At 44.1% G+C, this 22,421-nt stretch overlaps 2 protein-coding genes across 2 annotated transcripts in view; one reads left to right on the top strand and one right to left on the bottom strand.

Moving 5' to 3' along the window:
- Nucleotides 1-3,612, top strand: part of LOC133424369 (calcium-activated potassium channel subunit beta-4-like) — a 35,471-nt gene extending 31,859 nt beyond the window's left edge. Inside the window, exon 4 of the mRNA XM_061714916.1 lies at nucleotides 3,286-3,612. Coding sequence (XP_061570900.1) covers nucleotides 3,286-3,604 — 319 coding nt within the window. The 3' untranslated portion in view covers nucleotides 3,605-3,612. The remainder of the gene's footprint in view (nucleotides 1-3,285) is intronic.
- An 11,407-nt stretch (nucleotides 3,613-15,019) lies between these two features.
- ptprb (protein tyrosine phosphatase receptor type b) overlaps nucleotides 15,020-22,421 on the bottom strand; it is a 135,183-nt gene continuing 127,781 nt past the window's right edge. The window contains exons 34-40 of the mRNA XM_061715181.1: nucleotides 22,214-22,290; nucleotides 21,982-22,116; nucleotides 18,849-18,971; nucleotides 18,613-18,776; nucleotides 15,473-15,608; nucleotides 15,253-15,373; nucleotides 15,020-15,156 (exon numbers count right to left, since the gene is read on the bottom strand). Of these exons, the coding sequence (XP_061571165.1) occupies nucleotides 15,134-15,156; nucleotides 15,253-15,373; nucleotides 15,473-15,608; nucleotides 18,613-18,776; nucleotides 18,849-18,971; nucleotides 21,982-22,116; nucleotides 22,214-22,290 (779 nt within the window). The 3' untranslated portion in view covers nucleotides 15,020-15,133. The remainder of the gene's footprint in view (nucleotides 15,157-15,252; nucleotides 15,374-15,472; nucleotides 15,609-18,612; nucleotides 18,777-18,848; nucleotides 18,972-21,981; nucleotides 22,117-22,213; nucleotides 22,291-22,421) is intronic.

The following is a 22,421-nucleotide window of genomic DNA, read 5'->3' as shown; positions in this document are numbered from 1 at the left end:
AAAATACAATTCATTCATTCATTCATTCATTCATTCATTCATTCATTCATTCATTCATTCATTCATTCATACAGTGGTTTCTGGAAGTATTGATCCTACGTTTGATTATTCATGGTCGTTATTGGACATCTACAGCCCCCTGATCATCATAATCAATGAACTGATCATCATAATCAATGAACTGATCATCATAATCAATGAACTGATCATCATTATCAATGAACTGATCATCATAATCAATGAACTGATCATCATAATCAATGAACTGATCATCATAATCAATGAACTGATCATCATTACTGATCATCATGTGCAAGGCAAGTTTATCCGTAGAGATACAGGTAATTATAAGGTAATTCAAAGTTATTTACATCAACATTAATGTAAAAGCAGCAAGACACAATTAAACAGTAAATAACAAACTAGACAATTTCCTCACAGAAATTTGGAGAGTGCCACGGCGGCTGCTGCCCATTTGTGTACATTATTGCATTTTGCAAGCAATAAAGGCGAAGGACTCAAAACTAAGTCCAATGACACCACACAGGATTCTCTATGTCAAATGAATTCTAAGGTCAAAGGTCAGGGGTCAGATTTCTCCATTTTCCAGGTTATAGTATATGAAGTCTGTACTGATTGAGTCATGTGACCAGTTCTGGCTGAATGAGTCAGCAGCTGAGCTCTGGTTGCCCCGGCAACAAGAGCCTCGACTTAAGAACCTTCCGGTTTGGCTGTGAGAAAAACCAAGATTTTGGCTTCTGACAAGTTCTCAAATAACTTCGATTTGTGAGAAAACCGTAGCTCGAAGCAGAAAAACAAAAACATCGTGAGAGACACAGAAGCCGGCAGATTCTGACAATCTTATTTTTATTCAGTTATTCCTTAAAATGAGTGAGTAAGCTCAGTGCGAACACAGAGTGAGAATCTCTCAGTCTCCAATGGAGACTGAGACAGGTATTGGCGCCGCTCTAGCCCCCCCCTGTTAAGTTTTGTGCAGACCCCGCCTGTCAAAGTCACATTTTATGAATCCCAACACCTATGTCTACATTCTGACCTAAAATTATTTGTCTCCTTTTTACCGTTTGGCCGTGAGCTCGAGTTACAAATAAAGATTTGGGTTATTTTTTACTGTTTCTCACACTCTAGCAACCGACACCCGCACTCTAGGTTTGATGAAAAAGTGATTTCCAGTCCTCGCTTGAGTGCTCATATTTTGAAAAGTTTACATCTTAGGAAAAAACTGTTTGGGGTTTGTAGAGAGAAGATAAGTTTTCCTCCGTTTTGAAGTTCGAATCACATTTCTACGTGCAAGTATGAGAGAGCTAGGTGACTCAGAAAAAGGTGAATTCTTTTTTCTTTTGCGACATTCCACGCCACACACATACATGGGAAAATCTCCCCATTAGTTTGGAAATCTGGAAATGTTTTTGTATAAACAAAACTAAAAAAACTATTTGTGCCATCGCTCTGAAAATCCACAGGACTGTAGTTAAATTCAGGGCGTACAACTTTCTAAATCGGCTCAGAATTTTTCGAGTAACGGTGTGCGAGTGGTGAGGCCCCAAAGTTCTCCCAATGCGTTCCCGATGGGCCAAAAAGCACATTTTTTCGCACAACGTGCAAAAACGTGCGCACCAATCACTAATAAAAGTCATACCACTCGATTCCCGATTAGGACGCATGTTTCTACGTTTTTACTTTTCGCATTTTCTCAAAGCTGCGGGACTAGTTACGCGCCGAAGTTTATACGGAAGAATAAATAATAAGCCACGAGGCACTCCTCCTCCATTGCTATGGCTTAGCTATGGAGGAGGAGCCTCTGGCGCGGTCGGGGCACTAATAAAATGAAATAAAATGATAAAAAAGAGGTAAAATAATAGAAAGCAGCAGTTGTTAAAAAGTAAGGGCAGTAGATCCAGCAGGTAAGTATTTAATTTAATAATGAGACCAACATGGACATGTCTGGTCTTCATGTCCATGTTTGGAGTAAATGTTCATGGTCAAGCACGGTGGTGGAGGGATGCTAGTGTGGGCTAGTTCCGGTCATGTGACTGTAGTTCCGGTCATGTGACCCCTCTGATCCAGGAGTGTAGTCAGGGTCGGCGCCAGAGCAAATATTCAGAGGGGGCACGAGGCTTATTAGGGCGGGCACCAAATCAGTCGTGTAGGACAGCAATTTAAGGAAAAAAGTGCATTCTCCCTGGAAAGAGCGCTCTCTTTCTTGCAGCAGTCGTTGAACTCCCCCGTGTTTTCCTGACATTACTGCAGCTCCATCATAGACCTGACTAAGGATTTTGGACGTAGTCGCACGCGATCAGTGACTTCTTTAACGTCTGTAACGCCCTCTACAACTTTTTTTGCAAGCCCACTGTTGCCTTAAATTACTCAGGTGAAAAATTGAAGCGCTTACTTGACCAAACCCTAAGATTGGTAACTCTGCTCACGCTTCTGGGTAAAGTTTGACAACCTTATTTCTTTGTTAGAAGGAACCCATAGGAGGAATAATAGGGCTGTTGTGATTTTACTGGTGACCACTGGAGGCGCTGTAACATTCAAATAAAGTCAAAGAAAAGTCTCTTTCTGGGCGTGACGTCACGGCCGTGTCCGTGCACTCCATGGATGTATTATATTAATATATATTATATAATTATATTATATTAATTCATGCATATGGTCACAATAATGGTCAAAATGTACAGTTTATGCAAAATCTTCAATGTTCAAGATTTTATATTTAGGGAAATGGATAAAACATCAATAGAAAAACATTTGTTTTAATTGTATTGCCATATTTTGTCCAATATTGGTTAAAAAATATGACTTTTTTATAGGCGTTTCTAACACACATAATAACCATCTTTTTTTTTTTTTTTTACAGTGAAACACATTTTCTATGAAATCCTGTGTCAAAAACGTCTATAAAAAAGTGATATTTAGTATCCAATATTGGCTAAAATATTACAAAATGATTCATAAAGGTTTTTTACTATTGTTCTATCTATTTCCTTAGATATACAATGTTTTAATCTTGACAATTATGCATATAAATTGTACAGGTTGACCAAAACTGACCATATGCCTGAATGGAGAACTTGAATATTCTAGCGCCTCTAGTGGTCACCAGCTAAAACATTCAAGATGACAACACCCCTAAAATTCCTTTGTTCTAACTACAGTCACATGAACTACAGTCACATGACTGTAGTTCATGTGACTGTAGTTCCGGTCATGTGACTGTAGTTCAGGTCATGTGACTCCTCCTCTTCTTCTTCCTCTCCCCTCCAGGCCGGACGACGTGCTGTGGCGGCGCTCCCACGACGCTAGCGCGCTGCTGCACTGCGTGCTGTGGCCGGCGGTGTCGCTGCTGCTGGGGACGCTCATCGTGCTGCTAACGGTGCTAGCCCGCGCGCTAGCCGCCCGCGCCGAGGCGCTGCAGAAGAGGAAGTTCTCCTACGAGGCCTGCCGGGACCCGTCCTCCCCGGACCGTTGCCGCGGCGACGGGGCCGGACCCGGAACCAGGACCAGGAACTCTGAGCTGGACCTGCTAGCGCCGCCGCGGACGCTGCCGCTGTTCGCCGTGCCGGTGCGGCGCCGCGACCGCTAACGCTGAGACTGACGGGTGTTTGTGGTACCAGGACTCCGGCGTGGGGGGGCACTAGGACCCTGCCCTCCCTGATGCCCCGCCCACCTGGAGGCCCCGCCCACCTGGGGGCCCCGCCCAGATGGGCGGAGTCTCGTGGCGTTTAAATTACCGTAGCCTGGTTTTCTTCTTACGACGGAGTATTAGGGCCAAACTAAGACAAAAGAAAATTACGAGAATAAAGTTGTATTATTAGAATAAAGTGGTAATATTATGAGAATAAAGTGGTAATATTATGAGAATAAAGTGGTAATATTACCAGAATAAAGTGGTAATATTATTAGAATAAAGTCGTAATATTACGAGAATAAAGTCGTAATATTATGAAAATAAAGTGATTATTTAGTCTCGTAAAATTACGACTTTATTCTCGTAAAATTACGACTTTATTCTCGTAATTTCCGTTTTTTGTTGTTTTGGCCCCTAATACCCGTCGTTTCTTCTCGTAGCTCCTCTAAAGCTTTTATCTGTAGCAGCCGTTAGCAGGGGCGGGGTTTACTCTGGGGGCGGGGCCTCCTCTGGGGGCGGGGCCTACTCTGGGGGCGGGGCCTGGAATTACAGCCATAGCACCGGAGGGGGAGGGGCTTGTTGTTAATGTTTACAGCAGAAAAACAGCAGGACCCGCTGGGAATTCTGATTGTTTCCTTTTTTTTAATAATGTGTCAAGTTTTAAGCCTGGTTTATAATAACTGTTGAAAGTGTTTTATTTCTGCTTCTATAATTCCTGACTGGGTTTTTAGCTCCACGTGTTTACGGTTGATGAAACTTCGTCAGACGTGGAAGGAGTAACGTTAGTAACGTTACTAACGTTACTAACGTTACTAACGTTAGTAACGTTAGGCCGAGCTGGAATGTTACAATCTCCAGCTTTAGACTTTGTTATCGTCACTAATTTATCCTTCAGGTCTAACTAGTGTTAAATAAGAAATAAAGTTAATTTATCCTTCAGGTCTAACTAGTTAAATAGGAAATAGACAAGTCCATTTAGCAACAAATTTTCTTCTCTTAAACAGCTAGCTGGTTTTTCCGCTCTAAAGTTGACATTAGTCACATGACTCACGTGATAAATAACTCGTTAATTCAGAAAAACAGAGCATATTTTTTTTTTCAAGTGAATTCAATGCAAAGGCTTCGTTATCGTCACTAATTTATCCGTCAGGTCGAACTAGTTAAATATGAAATAAAGTTAATTTATCCGTCAGGTCGAACTAGCGTTAAACAGGAAATAGCCAAGTCTTAAACAGCTAGCTAGCTCGCTAGCTCGTAGCGTTGTGAGACGGGACTAGCTTGATTTCATCGCGTCTCGTTAACGTTTCTCATCAAGTTCAGTAACTTCTTTCAAACCAGGAGAATATTTGTTCAATGAAAACTGAAAATAGTGGAAACAGAAACTGACTTTCTGATAAATGAGGTTTTAATGCTCGACGTTTAAGGGAAAAGCTTTACTACTTCTGCTAAAAGCTTTAACGCAGACTTTTGTTTATACAAGAATCACATTCTGGACCGAATGACTTGAACTTTTGGAAATTTCAATGGGTTTAAGATTAGTTTAATGAAGTTTAATTAAGTTTAATGAAGTTTAATAAGTTTATCTCTTCACTGATGATCCACTTTATTTATGATTATATTATTATAATATTATGAGTGTTGTTTCTGGTAATGTCTGGATCCAACAAACAAGACAATATTGCTTTAATATATTCAATAAATACAAACATAGATTCTTTAATTGGTAAATATGTAGATCTAAAGATTATATTTGGGGGAGATTATAATTGCACATTAAAAGATTAGACAGTAAAGAAAACGATGCTTATTTGCTAGATTTTCTAAATGAAAGAGCTGATTGACGTTTGGAGAAATAAGAATATAAGGTTCATTACAGTCACGTATTAAAATCTGATTGATTAGGTGAATGTGTTTCTGCAGTTAAAATGTTAATTCCATCCTTTTAGAAGTTTATCTGCTAGTAATAAACTTAACTCATACTGGAAACTAAATCACTCCAGGACACCTGAGACTGAACTGATAAAGATGGTTTATGAATTAAAGTGTAATTAAGATAATATTCCTGAGTCGTAGCAGGAGCTGCAGAAACCTAAATGTTTTAGATCCATATTGGACCAAAAACACAAGAAACTAATATTTCTGGAGCCGCAAAAAATGAACAGTCTTGTATCAGAATTAGAATGAAGAAACACATGCTGCATGTTTCTACATTACCGTATTGACCCGAATATAAGACGACCCTGATTGTAAGACGACCCCCTTTTTTTCAAGACTCAAATTTGAAAAAAGACTTTTTTAACACCAAATTACATTTTTATACAGAAATTAATTACAGTACATCTGAAACAAATGATTATAACAATATATTTGAGAGAAAAAGCCTGTTATTTTGCCTCATTCAAATCATGATCTTGAAGTTTGCATCATAACTTCTTCGACCCACTTTTCTCCAGATTGTCGCTACGTTTCACCATTTTCTGTTATCTCTTCTCTTATTTTCTTCTCTTTTCTTTCTTACCACTATTTTTTATTTTTCTTCTTCATGCTACTGCTATTTTTATTTTTCTTCTTCGTGACAGGGGTTTGCTTTGGCCTGGGAAGTTAAGTTCAGCATTCACTTTAAAGATATCTGGCGCCATCTAGTGTTGTGAATTGGTATAACGTCTAGACCCCGAATGTAAGACGACGCCCACTTTTTCAGTCTTATTTCAATGCAAAAAACCCCGTCTTATATTCGGGCCAATACGGTAGTTAGAACTGGCTACTCGGCTGCACATGTAGCTGCTAATGTAGCTGCTAATGTCTTTCCACATGACTCTTTTTGTTATTGGACTTCTCGCTACAGCAAACATTCAGGCAACGAATAGTCAAGGGGCAACTTTATAAAGATCCTCCGTTAAGACTTTTGCTCACATGTCTGGGTAAAGTTTAACAACCTATTTTTTTTGTTAGAACAAATCTCTAGAAGGAATTTTAGGGCTGTTGTCATCTTGAATTATTTAGCTGGTGACCACTAGAGGCGCTAGAATATTCAAGTTCTCCATTCAGGCATATGGTCAGTTTTGGTCAACCTGTACAATTTATATGCATAATTGTCAAGATTAAAACATTGTATATCTAAGGAAATAGATAAAACAATAGTAAAAAAGCCTTTATGAATAATTTTGTAATATTTTAGCCAATATTGGATACTAAATATCACTTTTTTATAGACGTTTTTGACACAGCTTGCCTTGCTAGCTTGCCTAGCTACCTGGCTGCTTAAATTAGCATAACATCCCATTACTAGTTAGAATGCAAAAAAAAAGATGGTTATTATGTGTGTGTTAAAAACACCTATAAAAAAGTCATATTTTTTAACCAATATTGGACAAAATATAGCAATACAATTAAAAAAATTTTTTTCAATTGATGTTTTATCCATTTCCCTAAATATAAAATCTTGAACATTGAAGATTTTGCATAAACTGTACATTTGGACCATTATTGTGACCATATGCATGAATTGAGTATTTGAATGTTACAGCGCCTCCAGTGGTCACCAGTAAAAACAATCCATGATGACAACAGCCCTATTATTCCTCCTAGGGGTTCCTTCTAACTAAAACATAAGGTTAATAACTTTACCCAGAAGCGTGAGCAGAGTTACCAATCTTAGGGTTTGACCCCCGACTAGAATGTAAATGATTCGCTCCAAGAAACGTTGAATCCTCTACGGAAGAGAATCAGGGTAGAATAAATATTACATTTCAACATTTGTGTTAACAAAGATTTGTACGGAAGAGAATCAGGGCCGTGCAGGAGAAATATATTTGAGAGGGGAAGATTTGTTTTTATTTTGCACTTTGAGAAAAAAGTTGAAATGTTGAGATTAATATTGAAATTCAATTTCAAGAATAAAGTTGAAATTTTGCCTTTTTTCTCAACATTTCGACTTTTTTCTCAACATTTCGACTTTTTGCACAATAAAAAAAAATCTTCCCCTCTCAAATATCTTTCTCCTGCACGGCCCTGATTCTCTTCTGTACAAATCTTTGTTAACACAAATGTTGAAATGTAATATTTATTCTACACATTCTACAAAAGTCTCGTATCAGAATTAGAATAAAGAAACACATGCTGCATGTTTCTATATTAGTTATACTATTAACATTCAGGCATTAATGCAAATGATTCGCTCCAAGAAACGTTGAATCCTCTTTTCTCCTCAGTTATTTTCCCTTTTCCGGTTTGTTTCCAGCAGCTCCTGCTGGCGCCCCCTGCTGGTGGAAACAAGTGTTGGTTTGTTTCCAGCAGCTCCTGCTGGCGCCCCCTGCTGGTGGAAACAAGTGTTGGTTTGTTTCCAGCAGCTCCTGCTGGCGCCCCCTGCTGGTGGAAACGCAACATTTAAATGACATTTTGCTCAACTAACATAGAAACACCAGCAAAAATATTTAAAAAATGAAATAAAAAAGGATTTAATCCAGATTTAAAGTAATTAAACCTTCATATTGTTTAGTTTTTGTATGTTTTAAGGATTTAAAGTAATTAAACCTTCATATTGTTTAGTTTTTGTATGTTTTAAGGATTTAAAGTAATTAAACCTTCATATTGTTTAGTTTTTATATTTTAAGGATTTGTTTTTTTTTTAATTGTAGTTTTCAATTTGTTAATATGTGAATTATTCAAGTTTAATCCACATTTATCCACTTTTCCATATTTATTCTACACATTTTTACAGCGTTAAGAATGTCATGTCCTACAGAAACCATAGATCAGGGATCAGCAACCCGCGGCTCTTTAGCGCCGCCCTAGTGGCTCCTGGAGCTTTTTCAAGAATGTTTGACCTTATTTTTCCTTTTTTTTTCTTTTTTTTTCCTTTTTTCCTATTTTTTCTCTTTTTCCTTTTTTTCTTTTCTTTTTTCCTTTTTCTTTTTTTCGTTTTTTTTCAGTTTTTTTCTTTGTTTTTCCTTTCCTTTTTAATCTCGATATTTTAATCTCTTTTTAATCGCGAACTTTTTTCTCAAAATTTTGACTTTTTTCTCGACATTTCAACTTTTGTCTCAAGATTATACTTCAACATTAATCTTGACATTTCGACTTTTTTCTCGACATTTTGACTTTTTTGCATAATTTAAAAAAAAAATCTTCCCCCAGTTATAGCTAATATAGAAACATGCAGCAGGTGTTTCTTCATTCTAATTCTGATACAAGACTTTTCATTTTTTGCGGCTCCAGACATATTTGTTTTTTGTGTTTTTGGTGCAATATGGATCTAAAACATTTTGGGTTGCCGACCCCTGCCCTAGAACAAAAATATATTTCCCTCCCCCATTTATTTCCATTTTCGAAAAATTTTGAAAAAGCTCCAGGAGCCGCTAGGGCGGCGCTAGAGACACGCCCCTCTTACCTCACCTACCCCCAGCTAGCTATAGCATCATAGCTTAGCTCTGGCTTAGCTATGATGCTAACTGAGGTTAGCATAGCTCCATTCAGTCCTGGTTTAGAGACTGACGTCTGGAACAAGGAGCTGCCCGACCGGCCGTAGCCGCTAGCCGCTAGCGGACGGCATTAGCCGCTAGCAGAGGGCATTAGCTGCTAGCGGGTGGCGTTAGCCGCTATCAGACGGCGTTAGCCGCTAGCAGAGGGCGTTAGCTGCTAGCGGGCGGCGTTAGCCGCTAGCAGACGGAGCTAACCGTCAAACCTACAGAACGTTTACAAACACAAACGAGGGCAGAAGTCGATCAAATACAAACATGTTTTAGTTTTATCTGACGAGCTTCAACTAAACCCCCGACAGTCGTCGATGTAGCCGCTGGTGTAGCCACTTCCTCTGTCGTCATGACGACGACCCCGCAGCGCTCCTCCGTCTCCATGGTTACCGCGTCAGAAAGGTTTTTCTGTCTTTGTTTCTGTCAGTTTTTCTTGTCTGGACTGTTTGTTCTCCTCGTTTCCTGGTTCTCCTCCACCTTTTCCTGGTTCCCCTCCACCTTTTCCTGGTTCTCCTCCACCTTTTCCTGCTTCTCCTCCACCTTTTCCTGGTTCTCCTCCACCTTTTCCTGGTTCTCCTCCACCTTTTCCTGCTTCTCCTCCACCTTTTCCTGGTTCTCCACCACCTTTTCCTGCTTCTCCTCCACCTTTTCCTGGTTCTCCACCACCTTTTCCTGCTTCTCCTCCACCTTTTCCTGCTCCTCCTCCACCTTTTCCTGCTTCTCCTCCACCTTTTCCTGCTTCTCCTCCACCTTTTCCTGCTTCTCCTCCTCCTTTTCCTGGTTCTCCTCCACCTTTTCCTGCTTCTCCTCCACCTTTTCCTGGTTCTCCCCCACCTTTTCCTGCTTCTCCTCCACCTTTTCCTGCTTCTCCTCCACCTTTTCCCGGTTCTCCTCCACCTTTTCCCGGTTCTCCTCCACCTTTTCCTGGTTCTCCTCCACCTTTTCCTGCTTCTCCTCCACCTTTTCCTGCTTCTCCTCCACCTTTTCCTGCTTCTCCTCCACCTTTTCCTGCTTCTCCACCTTTTCCTGCTTCTCCTCCACCTCTTCCTGCTTCTCCTCCACCTTTTCCTGCTTCTCCTCCACCTTTTCCTGCTTCTCCTCCACCTTTTCCTGCTTCTCCTCCACCTTTTCCTGCTTCTCCTCCACCTTTTCCTGCTTCTCCTCCACCTTTTCCTGCTTCTCCTCCACCTTTTCCTGCTTCTCCTCCACCTTTTCCTGCTTCTCCTCCACCTTTTCCTGCTTCTCCTCCACCTTTTCCTGCTTCTCCTCCACCTTTTACCGCTTCTCCTCCACCTTTTCCTGGTTTTCCTCCACCTTTTCCTGCTTCTCCTCCACCTTTTCCTGCTTCTCCTCCACCTTTTCCTGCTTCTCCTCCACCTTTTCCTGCTTCTCCTCCACCTTTTCCTGCTTCTCCTCCACCTTTTCCTGGTTTTCCTCCACCTTTTCCTGGTTTTCCTCCACCTTTTCCTGCTTCTCCTCCACCTTTTCCTGCTTCTCCTCCACCTTTTCCTGCTTCTCCTCCACCTTTTCCTGCTTCTCCTCCACCTTTTCCTGGTTTTCCTCCACCTTTTCCTGCTTCTCCTCCACCTTTTCCTGCGTCTCCTCCACCTTTTCCTGCTTCTCCTCCACCTTTTCCTGGTTCTCCTCCACCTTTTCCTGGTTTTCCTCCACCTTTTCCTGCTTCTCCTCCACCTTTTCCTGGTTCTCCTCCACCTTTTCCTGCTTCTCCTCCACCTTTTCCTGGTTCTCCTCCTCCTTTTCCTGCTTCTCCTCCACCTTTTCCTGCTTCTCCTCCACCTTTTCCTGCTTCTCCTCCACCTTTTCCTGCTACTCCTCCACCTTTTCCTGTTCTCCTCCACCTCAGCACCATGTGACCCGGTAGCAGCTCCACCCAGAAATATGTGCCTGATAGAATCTTTAAATAAAGACAGATTTCACCTTCATCTGGTTTTTCAGTTTTTTCTACCTTCAGCTCGGTGAAGGTAGACACTCCTCTGCTCCTCTCCCTTATCTATCTATCCTGCTGCTGCTTTTGTTTGTCTCGTCTTCAGAGTCTCTTCTTTTCACTCCTCCATTTTTTGCGACGAGAAGTGAGGGGGTAAGGGAGCCCTCCTGCCCCCATGGGATGTTTTTTACTGGATACACAATGGATTCCTGGAAACATTGGAAACCGTTGTGTTTGGTGATTCTGTCTGTCGAGGACGTTGAAGATGCTTCATAATTGGATTTATGATAGCAGGATTTCTGCTGATCGGAGGAGGGGGATTCCTGGTCTACCGACAAACGCGTAAGTCGTCGACAGCTGTTCTGGCTCTTTCAGAGCTGCCGGACGTGGCTGAAGGATCAAGCAAGGTGATCAACACTCAGACTTTAACGCTGGGGGAGCAAAGCCGTAAGCTGGATGTGATTCTTGAACAGAATCTCAGGCTGGCGGCGTCTTTGAGCTCATTGGTAAGATGGAGAAGACCTTGGAGAAGTTGGAAGCTCGGCTTGGCGGGAATTGATCACAAATTCGTCTGATTGGAGTCGCCATTGATGAACCAGAGACTGAAGGCAGACGGAAAATTACTGAGTCTCTCTGTTTTCAATATAATTGTTGATTCTATAATCTGACCTTGACAGGGCGGTTTGGCCGATCGCTCTGGTCACAATCTCCCTGGTGGAATGTAAACAAGGTGACTCTGCCCCCACTAACCCTCCCCTCTCAGGAACATCTGTGGACCTGGATCAGAACTGACCGAGCCGTCTGATAACATCAAGGACATTGGCTGAGAGCAGCTCTGAGGGAAGTTCACGGACTTACCGCTACATATATATATACATATATATATATATATATATATATATATATACGTATATATATATGTATATATACATACGTATGTATGCATGTATGTATGTATGTATGTATGAGATCCGGGTCCTGGCCCCGCCCCCTGTCCCCGCCCACACCAACCAGGTAAACACCGCTACACAGAAACACGACTCAGCGACTTTAATGAGACTTTAATCCAGTTATATGATCAATCAGGTTACAAACCCGTTCAGATCTCAGTCATCAATACAGTTCAGATATCAGTAATCAATACAGTTCAGATCTCAGTAATCAATACAGTTCAGATCTCAGTAATCAATACACATCAATCAATATCAGACTGTTTAACTGGTTGGGGGTTTAGGTTTCACTTTAACAAACTTTGACTGGTGTTTATACAAAACTGTGATGAAATTAATTAAGAAGAAAATCTGGTTCTGAGATCCAGGAAACGTTTAATAAACATGTTTAATATCTTTAAAAACTTAATAATAATAATAATGATAATGATAATTAAGTTGTGAAAACTGAAACAGGAAGTGGGGATAACTGAAACAGGAAGTTGGGATAACTGAAACAGGAAGTTGTGGGACTGAAACAGGAAGTTGGGATAACTGAAACAGGAAGTTGTGGGACTGAAACAGGAAGTTGTGGGACTGAAACAGGAAGTTGGGATAACTGAAACAGGAAGTCGGGATAACTGAAACAGGAAGTTGGGATAACTGAAACAGGAAGTGGTGGGACTGAAAAAGGAAGTTGGGATAACTGAAACAGGAAGTTGGGATAACTGAAACAGGAAGTGGTGGGACTGAAACAGGAAGTTGGGATATCTGAAACAGGAAGTTGGGATAACTGAAACAGGAAGTTGGGATATCTGAAACAGGAAGTTGGGATAACTGAAACAGGAAGTTGGGATAACTGAAACAGGAAGTTGTGGGACTGAAACAGGAAGTTGTGGGACTGAAACAGGAAGTTGGGATAACTGAAACAGGAAGTTGGGATAACTGAAACAGGAAGTTGGGATAACTGAAACAGGAAGTTGGGATAACTGAAACAGGAAGTTGGGATAACTGAAACAGGAAGTGGGGATAACTGAAACAGGAAGTTGGAATAACTGAAACAGGAAGTTGTGGGATTGAAACAGGAAGTTGGGATAACTGAAACAGGAAGTGGTGGGACTGAAAAAGGAAGTTGGGATAACTGAAACAGGAAGTGGGGATAACTGAAACAGGAAGTGGGGATAACTGAAACAGGAAGTTGGGAAAACTGAAGCAGGAAGTTGGGATAACTGAAACAGGAAGTGGTGGGACTGAAACAGGAAGTGGTGGTACTGAAACAGGAAGTTGGGATAACTGAAACAGGAAGTTGTGGGACTGAAACAGGAAGTTGTGGGACTGAAACAGGAAGTTGGGATATCTGAAACCGGAAGTTGGGATATCTGAAACAGGAGGTTGGGATAACTGAAACAGGAAGTGGTCGGACTGAAACAGGAAGTTGGGATAACTGAAACAGGAAGTTGTGGGACTGAAACACGAAGTTGGGATAACTGAAACAGGAAGTTGGGATATCTGAAACAGGAAGTTGGGATAACTGAAACAGGAAGTGGTGGGACTGAAACAGGAAGTTGGGATAACTGAAACAGGACGTTGTGGGACTGAAACACGAAGTTGGGATAACTGAAACAGGAAGTTGGGATAACTGAAACAGGAAGTTGGGATATCTGAAACAGGAAGTTGGGATATCTGAAACAGGAAGTTGGGATAACTGAAACAGGAAGTGGTGGGACTGAAACACGAAGTTGGGATAACTGAAACAGGAAGTTGGGATAACTGAAACAGGAAGTTGGGATATCTGAAACAGGAAGTTGGTATAACTGAAACAGGAAGTTGGGATAACTAAAACAGGAAGTTGGGATATCTGAAACAGGAAGTTGGGATAACTGAAACAGGAAGTTGGGATATCTGAAACAGGAAGTTGTGGGACTGAAACAGGAAGTTGTGGGACTGAAACAGGAAGTGGGGATAACTGAAACAGGAAGTGGGGATAACTGAAACAGGAAGTGGGGATAACTAAAACAGGAAGTGGTGGGACTGAAACAGAAAGTGGGGATAACTGAAACAGGAAGTGGGGATAACTGAAACAGGAAGTGTGTGGGACTGAAACAGGAAGTTGGGATAACTGAAACAGGAAGTTGGGATAACTGAAACAGGAAGTTGGTGGGACTGAAACAGGAAGTTGGGATAACTGAAACAGGAAGTTGGGATAACTGAAACAGGAAGTGGGGATAACTGAAACAGGAAGTGGGGATAACTGAAACAGGAAGTGGGGATAACTGAAGCAGGAAGTTGGGATAACTGAAACAGGAAGTGGGGATAACTGAAACAGGAAGTGGGGATAACTGAAACAGGAAGTGGGGATAACTGAAGCAGGAAGTTGGGATAACTGAAACAGGAAGTGTGGATAACTGAAACAGGAAGTTGGGATAACTGAAACAGGAAGTGGGGATAACTGAAACAGGAAGTGGGGATAACTGAAACAGGAAGTGGGGATAACTGAAACAGGAAGTGGGGATAATTGAAACGGGAAGTTGGTGGGACTGAAACAGGAAGTTGGTGATAACTGAAACAGGAAGTGGGGATAACTGAAACAGGAAGTTGGGATGACTGAAACAGGAAGTTGGGATAACTGAAACAGGAAGTGGGGATAACTGAAACAGGAAGTTGGGATAACTGAAACAGGAAGTGGGGATAACTGAAACAGGAAACACATGAAGGATATAATGTTTATCACATCAATATTTACATCCAGCAACAGAGGAATATTAAATAAACAGCTTATACGGTCGTGAGAACGTGAGTATTCGTGTAGGAGGTTGATCTGAACTGCTACTTTACAGAAACCTGCAGGACCGGACCGGACTGGGATGGACCGGCGCCATCTTGGAGGTTTGTTGGTGAGTCACATCTGGGAAGGAAGTGAGGAGAGGAAGGAAGGAAAGTTAGGAAAGGAAGGAGGAGAGGGAGAGGGAGGGAGGGGTGAGTATTGGGGGGTCCACCAGACTCTGGTCTGGTTGGGGGGATTTTAGTCCAGTCCTGATTAGAATCGTGGTGCTGGTGTTGGACCGACTGTGGTCTCTTCGTCTCCTCTCTCCTCTCCTTGTCTCCTTGTCTCCTCGTCTCGTCTCCTCTCCGGTGTGAGTCAGCGTCCGTTGTGGAGGAATTCTGAGGAGAGACGAGACGTAAACACAGGAACTGAAGACCAGAACCAGATCCTGCAGCCGGACCACCCGGGGACCGGGACCCGGACCGGACACTCACGTTTGTAGAAGTCGGGGTTGAAGTTCTCGTAGATGGGGTACAGCGGGTTCTCCTGCTCGCTGCGGTGCTTCCGGGCCCGGAGGACGTCCCGGACACACTGGTGCAGGAACGAGTACTGGACCTGGAACACAGACCAGGACCGTCAGACTGGACCCTCAGACCCGGGTCCCCACCAACGGAGAGGTGATCCGGTCAGACCCGGTCCAGAACCAGAACCCACCTCGGTCTGGACCATGTGCTGCCGGTGCAGCCGCAGGTCGAACACACATCCGTACAGGTCTACGGTTCCCTTCAGGTCCAGCTGCTGCAGGACCCGGTCCAGGGCGATGAAGGTCCCGGTCCGGCCCACGCCGGCACTGAAACCAGAACCAGAACCAGATCCAGTTAGAACCAGAACCAGATCAGACACTGAGACCAGACCAGAACCAGTTAGAACCAGAACCAGACCAGACACTGAGACCAGACCAGAACCATACCGGTTAGAGCCGGCGGGACCAGGGGGGGCCCGTGGTCTTCAGAAGGTCTTATATCACACGCACGCACGCACGCACGCACGCACGCACGCACGCACGCACGCACGCACGCACGCACGCACGCACGCACGCACGCACGCACGCACGCACGCACGCACGCACGCACGCACGCACGCACGCACGCACGCACGCACGCACGCACGCACGCACGCACGCACACACACACACACACACAGCCACACATACATATTGTGGCAGGATGGAGGAGCTGCAGCCACTCAGGTGATGGGTCACAGGTAGGGATGGGAATTGAGAACCGGGTCTTGTTGAGAACCGGTTCCCAGTGTTTCAATTCCTTGGAATCGTTTGCCTTTTTCACAAACAATTCCCTTATCGATTCCAGTGGGCGAGAATGACGTCACCACGCACGTTGTTCAACATGCGCATTCACGCCCAGCAGGAAAACACGGGGACAAAGCGGCATAAACGCTCGAAAGTTTGGTTACATTTTACCAAAAAGGATGACAACAGGGCGACAATTCTTGCAATGTGGACATTTCAACAGAGGGGGGAAACTGTTAGGACTCGGCCGGCTGATGCGCTGGGAGCGCGGAGTCAGCCGGCGTGTGGTAAGGCTGATTTATGGTTCCGCGTTACACCAACGCAGATCCTACGGCGTAGGGTACGCGGCGACACGGCTCTGCGTCGATTTAACGCGGGACCATAAATCATGCTTTAGAAGAGCTGCGCTCTCTGACACGCGGACGTGCCGGGCGCTCCGGCGGACAGCGGAGCTCCTGACACAGCTGCAGCTCATCAGCTCATCTATGGAGAAGTTAAAGAGCTTCTACCACTAGCATCTACCGCTAGCTTCTACCACTAGCTTCTCCTTTCATCAAGGCAGGGAAGAGAATCAGGCCAGAATAGATAAATGTCACCAGCAGTGACTAAGTTTGTGGTGTTGAACATGTTACTGGACATTCTTGTGCAATTGCTACAAAATAATTTGTTGTTTTTAGTTAATTTATTCAGAAGAATATTTATTTTATTATTATTATTTTATATTAAATACATATTTTACTGTATATTGCAAATCATTTTGTGGGGACCCCCTGGCACCACCAAGGCTGGGGGCGTCTTAAGACCTCAATATATTTTTTTGTTCAAAGATATAAAAGTTTTATATCTTTGAACAAAAAAGATCAGAGAAACAAAGAAATTGAAACAAAGAAACAATTTTAGTATCAACTTTGTTTTATTAAAACAAAGTTGATATTAAATTTGTTTCTTTTCCTTTTTTCCAAATGAGAATCGATAAGAGAATCGAAAATGGAATCGGAATCGAAAAAATCTTATCAATTCCCATCCCTATTCACAGGTGTGTCCCATCAACCTCTCCACCCTGCCAGCCTTATGAGGAGAAGCTGCTGCTGTGGGAGAAGGTGCGTGTGCACGTGTGTCCTGGGTGTGTTGGAGAATAAAAAGAGTTCTGCACTGAAACCTCGTGTCCTCTCTGTCCTGTCGGTCGGGCCCCCGTAGCACTCGCCGTGCTACACATATATATGCACGCACGCACGCACGCACGCACATAGCCACACACACACAGCCACACACACACACATAGCCACACACACACATACACACACACAGCCACACACACATAGTGGGCGGAGCTACAACAGTGATGGTTCTGGTCATGGTCAAGACCGAGGTGGGAATCTTCTTCCGGCTCTTGACGAAGGCGGACGCTTTTTCTGCTCCTCTCCCTTATCTATCTGCCCTGCTACTGCTTTTGTCCTGTCTCGTCTTCAGAGTCTCTTCTTTTCACTCCTCCCAAACTCTACAATCATGGAATTGATTAACTGGTCTCTCAGCACAATTGACCACATCTTTGCGACGAGAAGTCAGGGGGTAAGGGAGCCCCTTTAACGCTGGGGGAGCAGAGCCGCAAGCTGGATGTGATTCTTGAACAGAACCGCAGGCTGGCGGCGGTTTTTGAGCTCATTGAAAAGATGGATAACACCGTGGAGAAGTTGGAAGCTCGGCTTGGCGGGAATTGATCACAAATTCATCTGATTGGAGTCGCCATTGATGAACCAGAGACTGAAGGCAGACGGAAAATTACTGGAATCTGCCTGTTTCTTTAATATAATTGTTGATTCTATAATCTGGCCTTGACAGGGCGGTTTGGCCGATCGTTCTGGTCACAATCTCCCTGGTGGAATGTAAACAAGGTGGCTCTGCCCCCACTAACCCTCCCCTCTCAGGAACATCTGTGGACCTGTTTCAGAACTGACCGAGCCGTCTGATAACATCAAGGACATTTGGCTGAGAGCAGCTCTGAGAGAAGTTCACAGACTTACCGCTACACACACACTTACTGATAACCACCTCCCTCAACTCAACACCTTCCTCCGTCCCCCCCCTCTTATCAGCCCCCCCTCTTATCAGCCCCCCCCTCTTATCAGCCCCCCCCTCTTATCAGCCCCCCCAACGCAGTCTCCGGGTTTGGAGCGCCACGAAATCGTGGCGATCACTTGGATGTGCTGTGCTCCTACCATAAGCTTTTGAGACCAGTTCACGTGTGAGTGAATAAATAGCTGGTTCTGGTACCTGCAATTCATTCATTCATTCATTCATTCATTCATTCATTCATTCATTACCAGCTTCATTCATTCATTCATTACCAGCTTCAGCATTCAATTCATTCATTCATTCATTCATTCATTCATTCATTCATTCATTCATTCATTCATTCATTCATTCATTCCCAGCTTCTACATGTGAGTGGATAAATAGCCGGTTCTGGTACCTGCAGTGGACCACGGTGGCCCCGGTTCTGGGGGACCGGTCCACATGTGAGTGGATAAATAGCCGGTTCTGGTACCTGCAGTGGACCACGGTGGCCCCGGTTCTGGGGGACCGGTCCACGTAGTCCCGGACGGTCCTGACGAACTGGATCAGGGACTGGGTGGACTCGGGGACGCCGTGGTCGGGCCAGACCGTGTAGTGGAAGTGACGCAGCACCCGCGGGTGGCCCGGCCCGCCCTCCTGGTGGGACAGAACCTGTTAGAGGTGGTACCAGGACCAGAACCAGAACCAGAACCAGTACCAGGTCCTTACCGAGCTGATCCGGAACTCCCGGATGGTCCACTCCGGCAGAACCGACTCCGACAGCATCTGCAGAACCAGGTCTCCGTAGTAGAGCGGGTCCCGGTCCGCGGGCCAGTACTGGTCACACTTCACCTGCAGAACCAGAACCAGAATCAGAACCAGAACCAGAATCAGAACCAGTACTGGTCACACTTCACCTGCAGAACCAGAACCAGAATCAGAATCAGAACCAGAATCAGAACCAGAACCAGAACCAGTACTGGTCACACTTCACCTGCAGAACCAGAACCAGAACCAGAATCAGAATCAGAACCAGAACCGACCAGTACTGGTCACATTTCACCTGCAGAACCAGAACCAGAATCAGAACCAGAATCAGAACCAGAACCGACCAGTACTGGTCACATTTCACCTGCAGAACCAGAACCAGAATCAGAACCAGAATCAGAACCAGTACTGGTCACACTTCACCTGCAGAACCAGAACCAGAATCAGAACCAGAATCAGAACCAGAACCGACCAGTACTGGTCACATTTCACCTGCAGAACCAGAACCAGAATCAGAACCAGAATCAGAACCAGTACTGGTCACACTTCACCTGCAGAACCAGAACCAGAATCAGAACCATTACTGGTCACACTTCACCTGCAGAACCAGAACCAGAACCAGAATCAGAACCAGAACCAGTACTGGTCACACTTCACCTGCAGAACCAGAACCACAATCAGAACCAGTACTGGTCACACTTCACCTGCAGAACCAGAACCAGAATCAGAACCAGTACTGGTCACACTTCACCTGCAGAACCAGAGTCAGAACCAGTACTGGTCACACTTCACCTGCAGAACCAGAACCAGAATCAGAACCAGAACCAGTACTGGTCACACTTCACCTGCAGAACCAGAACCAGAATCAGAACCAGTACTGGTCACACTTCACCTGCAGAACCAGAACCAGAATCAGAACCAGTACTGGTCACACTTCACCTGCAGAACCAGAACCAGAATCAGAACCAGAATCAGAACCAGTACTGGTCACACTTCACCTGCAGAACCAGAACCAGAACCAGAACCAGTACTGGTCACACTTCACCTGCAGAACCAGAACCAGAATCAGAACCAGAACCGACCAGTACGAAAAAACGTACGAAAAAATGTACGAAAAAATGTACGAAAAAATGTACAAAAAACGCACAAAAAAATTACGATAAAACGTACGAAAAAACGCACAAAAAAATGTACGAAAAAACGTATGAAAAAATGTACAAAAAGACGTACGAAAAAAAAAGTACAAAAAAACGCAAGAAAAATCGTACGAAAAACGCACGAAAAAACGTACGAAAAACAAATATGAAAAAAGGTACGAAAAAAACGTATGAAAAAACGCACGAAAAAACGTACGAAAAAAAACGTACAAAAAACGTACGAAAAAAACGTTAGAAAAAACGTGCGAAAAAACGCACGAAAAAACGCACAAAAAAAACGTACAAAAAACGTACGAAAAAAAACGTACGAAAAAAACGTTAGAAAAAAACGTTAGAAAAAACGTACGAAAAAAACATACGAAAAAAAAACGTACGAAAAAACATACGAAAAAACTTACGAAAAAACGTATGAAAAAAAACTAACAAAAAAAGTAAAAAAAAACTTACGAAAAAAAAACTTACGAAAAAACGTACACGTTTTAGATGTTTCCCTGCACCAACACACCTGATTCTAATTAATGGTCCTCTTTACCTCTAGCTGGTGGAACCAGAATCAGAACCAGTACTGGTCACACTTCACCTGCAGAACCAGAACCATCAGAACCAGAACCAGAACCGGTACCGAGACCCGGTCCGCCCCCGGTACCAGGTCCCTACACATGTTTCAAGGTCAAATTCCAGCACTTTTCAAGAACTTTAAAGGGTCATTTTCAAAATCTTCAAGCCCCGTAATCACTGGGGTAAAATATCTACAGGAATATTTATTTAATTATGTTTTCCTCTTTTTATCACAATTATGTACATTGTACTCTTTTTCTTCCGGCTCTCTTCCGCGGACGCTTTTCTGCTCCTTTCCCTCCCTATCTGTCCTGCTACTGCTTTTGTTTGTCTCGTCTTCAGAGTCTCTCCTTTTCACTCCTCCCAAACTCTACAATCATGGAATTGATTAACTGGTCTCTCAGCACAACCAGAAGTCAGGGGGTAAGGGAGCCCTCCTGCCCCAATGGGACATTTTTTACTGGATACACAATGGATTCTTACAAAAACTGGAAGCCTTTGTGTCTCAAAATTCTGTCTGTCGAGGACGTTGAAGATGCTTCATAATTGGATTAATGATAGCAGGATTTCTCTTGATCGGAGGAGGGGGATTCCTGGTGTACCGACAAACGCGTAAGTGGTCGACAGCTGTTCTGGCTCTTTCAGAGCTGCCGGACGTGGCTGAAGGATCAAGCAAGGTGATCAACACTCAGACTTTAACGCTGGGGGAGCAAAGCCGTAAGCTGGATGTGATTCTTGAACAGAATCGCAGGCTGGCGGCGTCTTTGAGCTCATTGGTAAGATGGAGAAGACCTTGGAGAAGTTGGAAGCTCGGCTTGGCGGGAATTGATCACAAATTCATCTGATTGGAGTCGTCATTGATGAACCAGAGACTGAAGGCAGATGGAAAATTACTGAGTCTGCCTGTTTTCAATATAATTGTTGATTCTATAATCTGACCTTGACAGGGCGGTTTTGGCCGATCGCTCTGGTCACAATCTCCCTGGTGGAATGTAAACAAGGTGGCTCTGCCCCCACTAGCCCTCCCCTCTCAGGAACATCTGTGGACCTGGATCAGAACTGACCGAGCCGTCTGATAACATCAAGGATATTGGCTGAGAGCAGCTCTGAGAGAAGTTCACGGACTTACCGCTACACACACTTACTGATAACCACACCCCTCAACTCAACACCTTCCTCGGCTCCTCCCTCTTATCAGCCCCCCTAACGCAGTCTCCGGGTTCCGAGCGCCACAAAGTCGCAGCGATCACTTGGGTGTGCTGTGCCGGGATCCCCCCCACCCACATGCCAGTCTTGTGATGATGTTGTTGCTTTCTGTGCCGAGGTGTTTTTTGCACCTTGACACTGCGTATTATACTCAGTGTGAAGATGTGTCTCACCCGTCCCTTCTCCAGACACTGCGTCACCATGACGACGTTGTGGACTCCGTGCTCCCAGATCATCCTCCAGAAGTCGTCCTTGGTCCCGGGCAGCGGGCCCTGGGTGGCCACGTACTCGCGCCGGGAGGAGTTTCCCTGGAGACAGAACCGGGTCAGAGGTCAGAGGTCAGAGGTCAGGGGTCAGGGGGGTCAGCTAGTCCAGCTGGTCCAGCTAGTCCGGCGCGGGTCGTACCGGGACGTAGCTGGCGTTGATGTAGTCGGAGCACGGGTCGTCCTCCAGGTACGACAGCTTCAGCCTGGTGGAATCATCTGAGGGGGAAACGGGAACATCGTCAGCGTAACGGGAACATCGTCAGCGTAACGGGAACATCGTCAGCGTAACGGGAACATCATCAGTAACGGGAACATCGTCAGTAACGGGAACATCGTCAGTAACGGGA

Source organism: Cololabis saira, chromosome 23 (genome assembly GCF_033807715.1).
Source record: "Cololabis saira isolate AMF1-May2022 chromosome 23, fColSai1.1, whole genome shotgun sequence".
NCBI classification, from domain to species: domain Eukaryota; kingdom Metazoa; phylum Chordata; class Actinopteri; order Beloniformes; family Belonidae; genus Cololabis; species Cololabis saira.
Note: the sequence above shows the minus strand (reverse complement) of the source record. Positions and strands in the feature narration are given on the sequence as shown.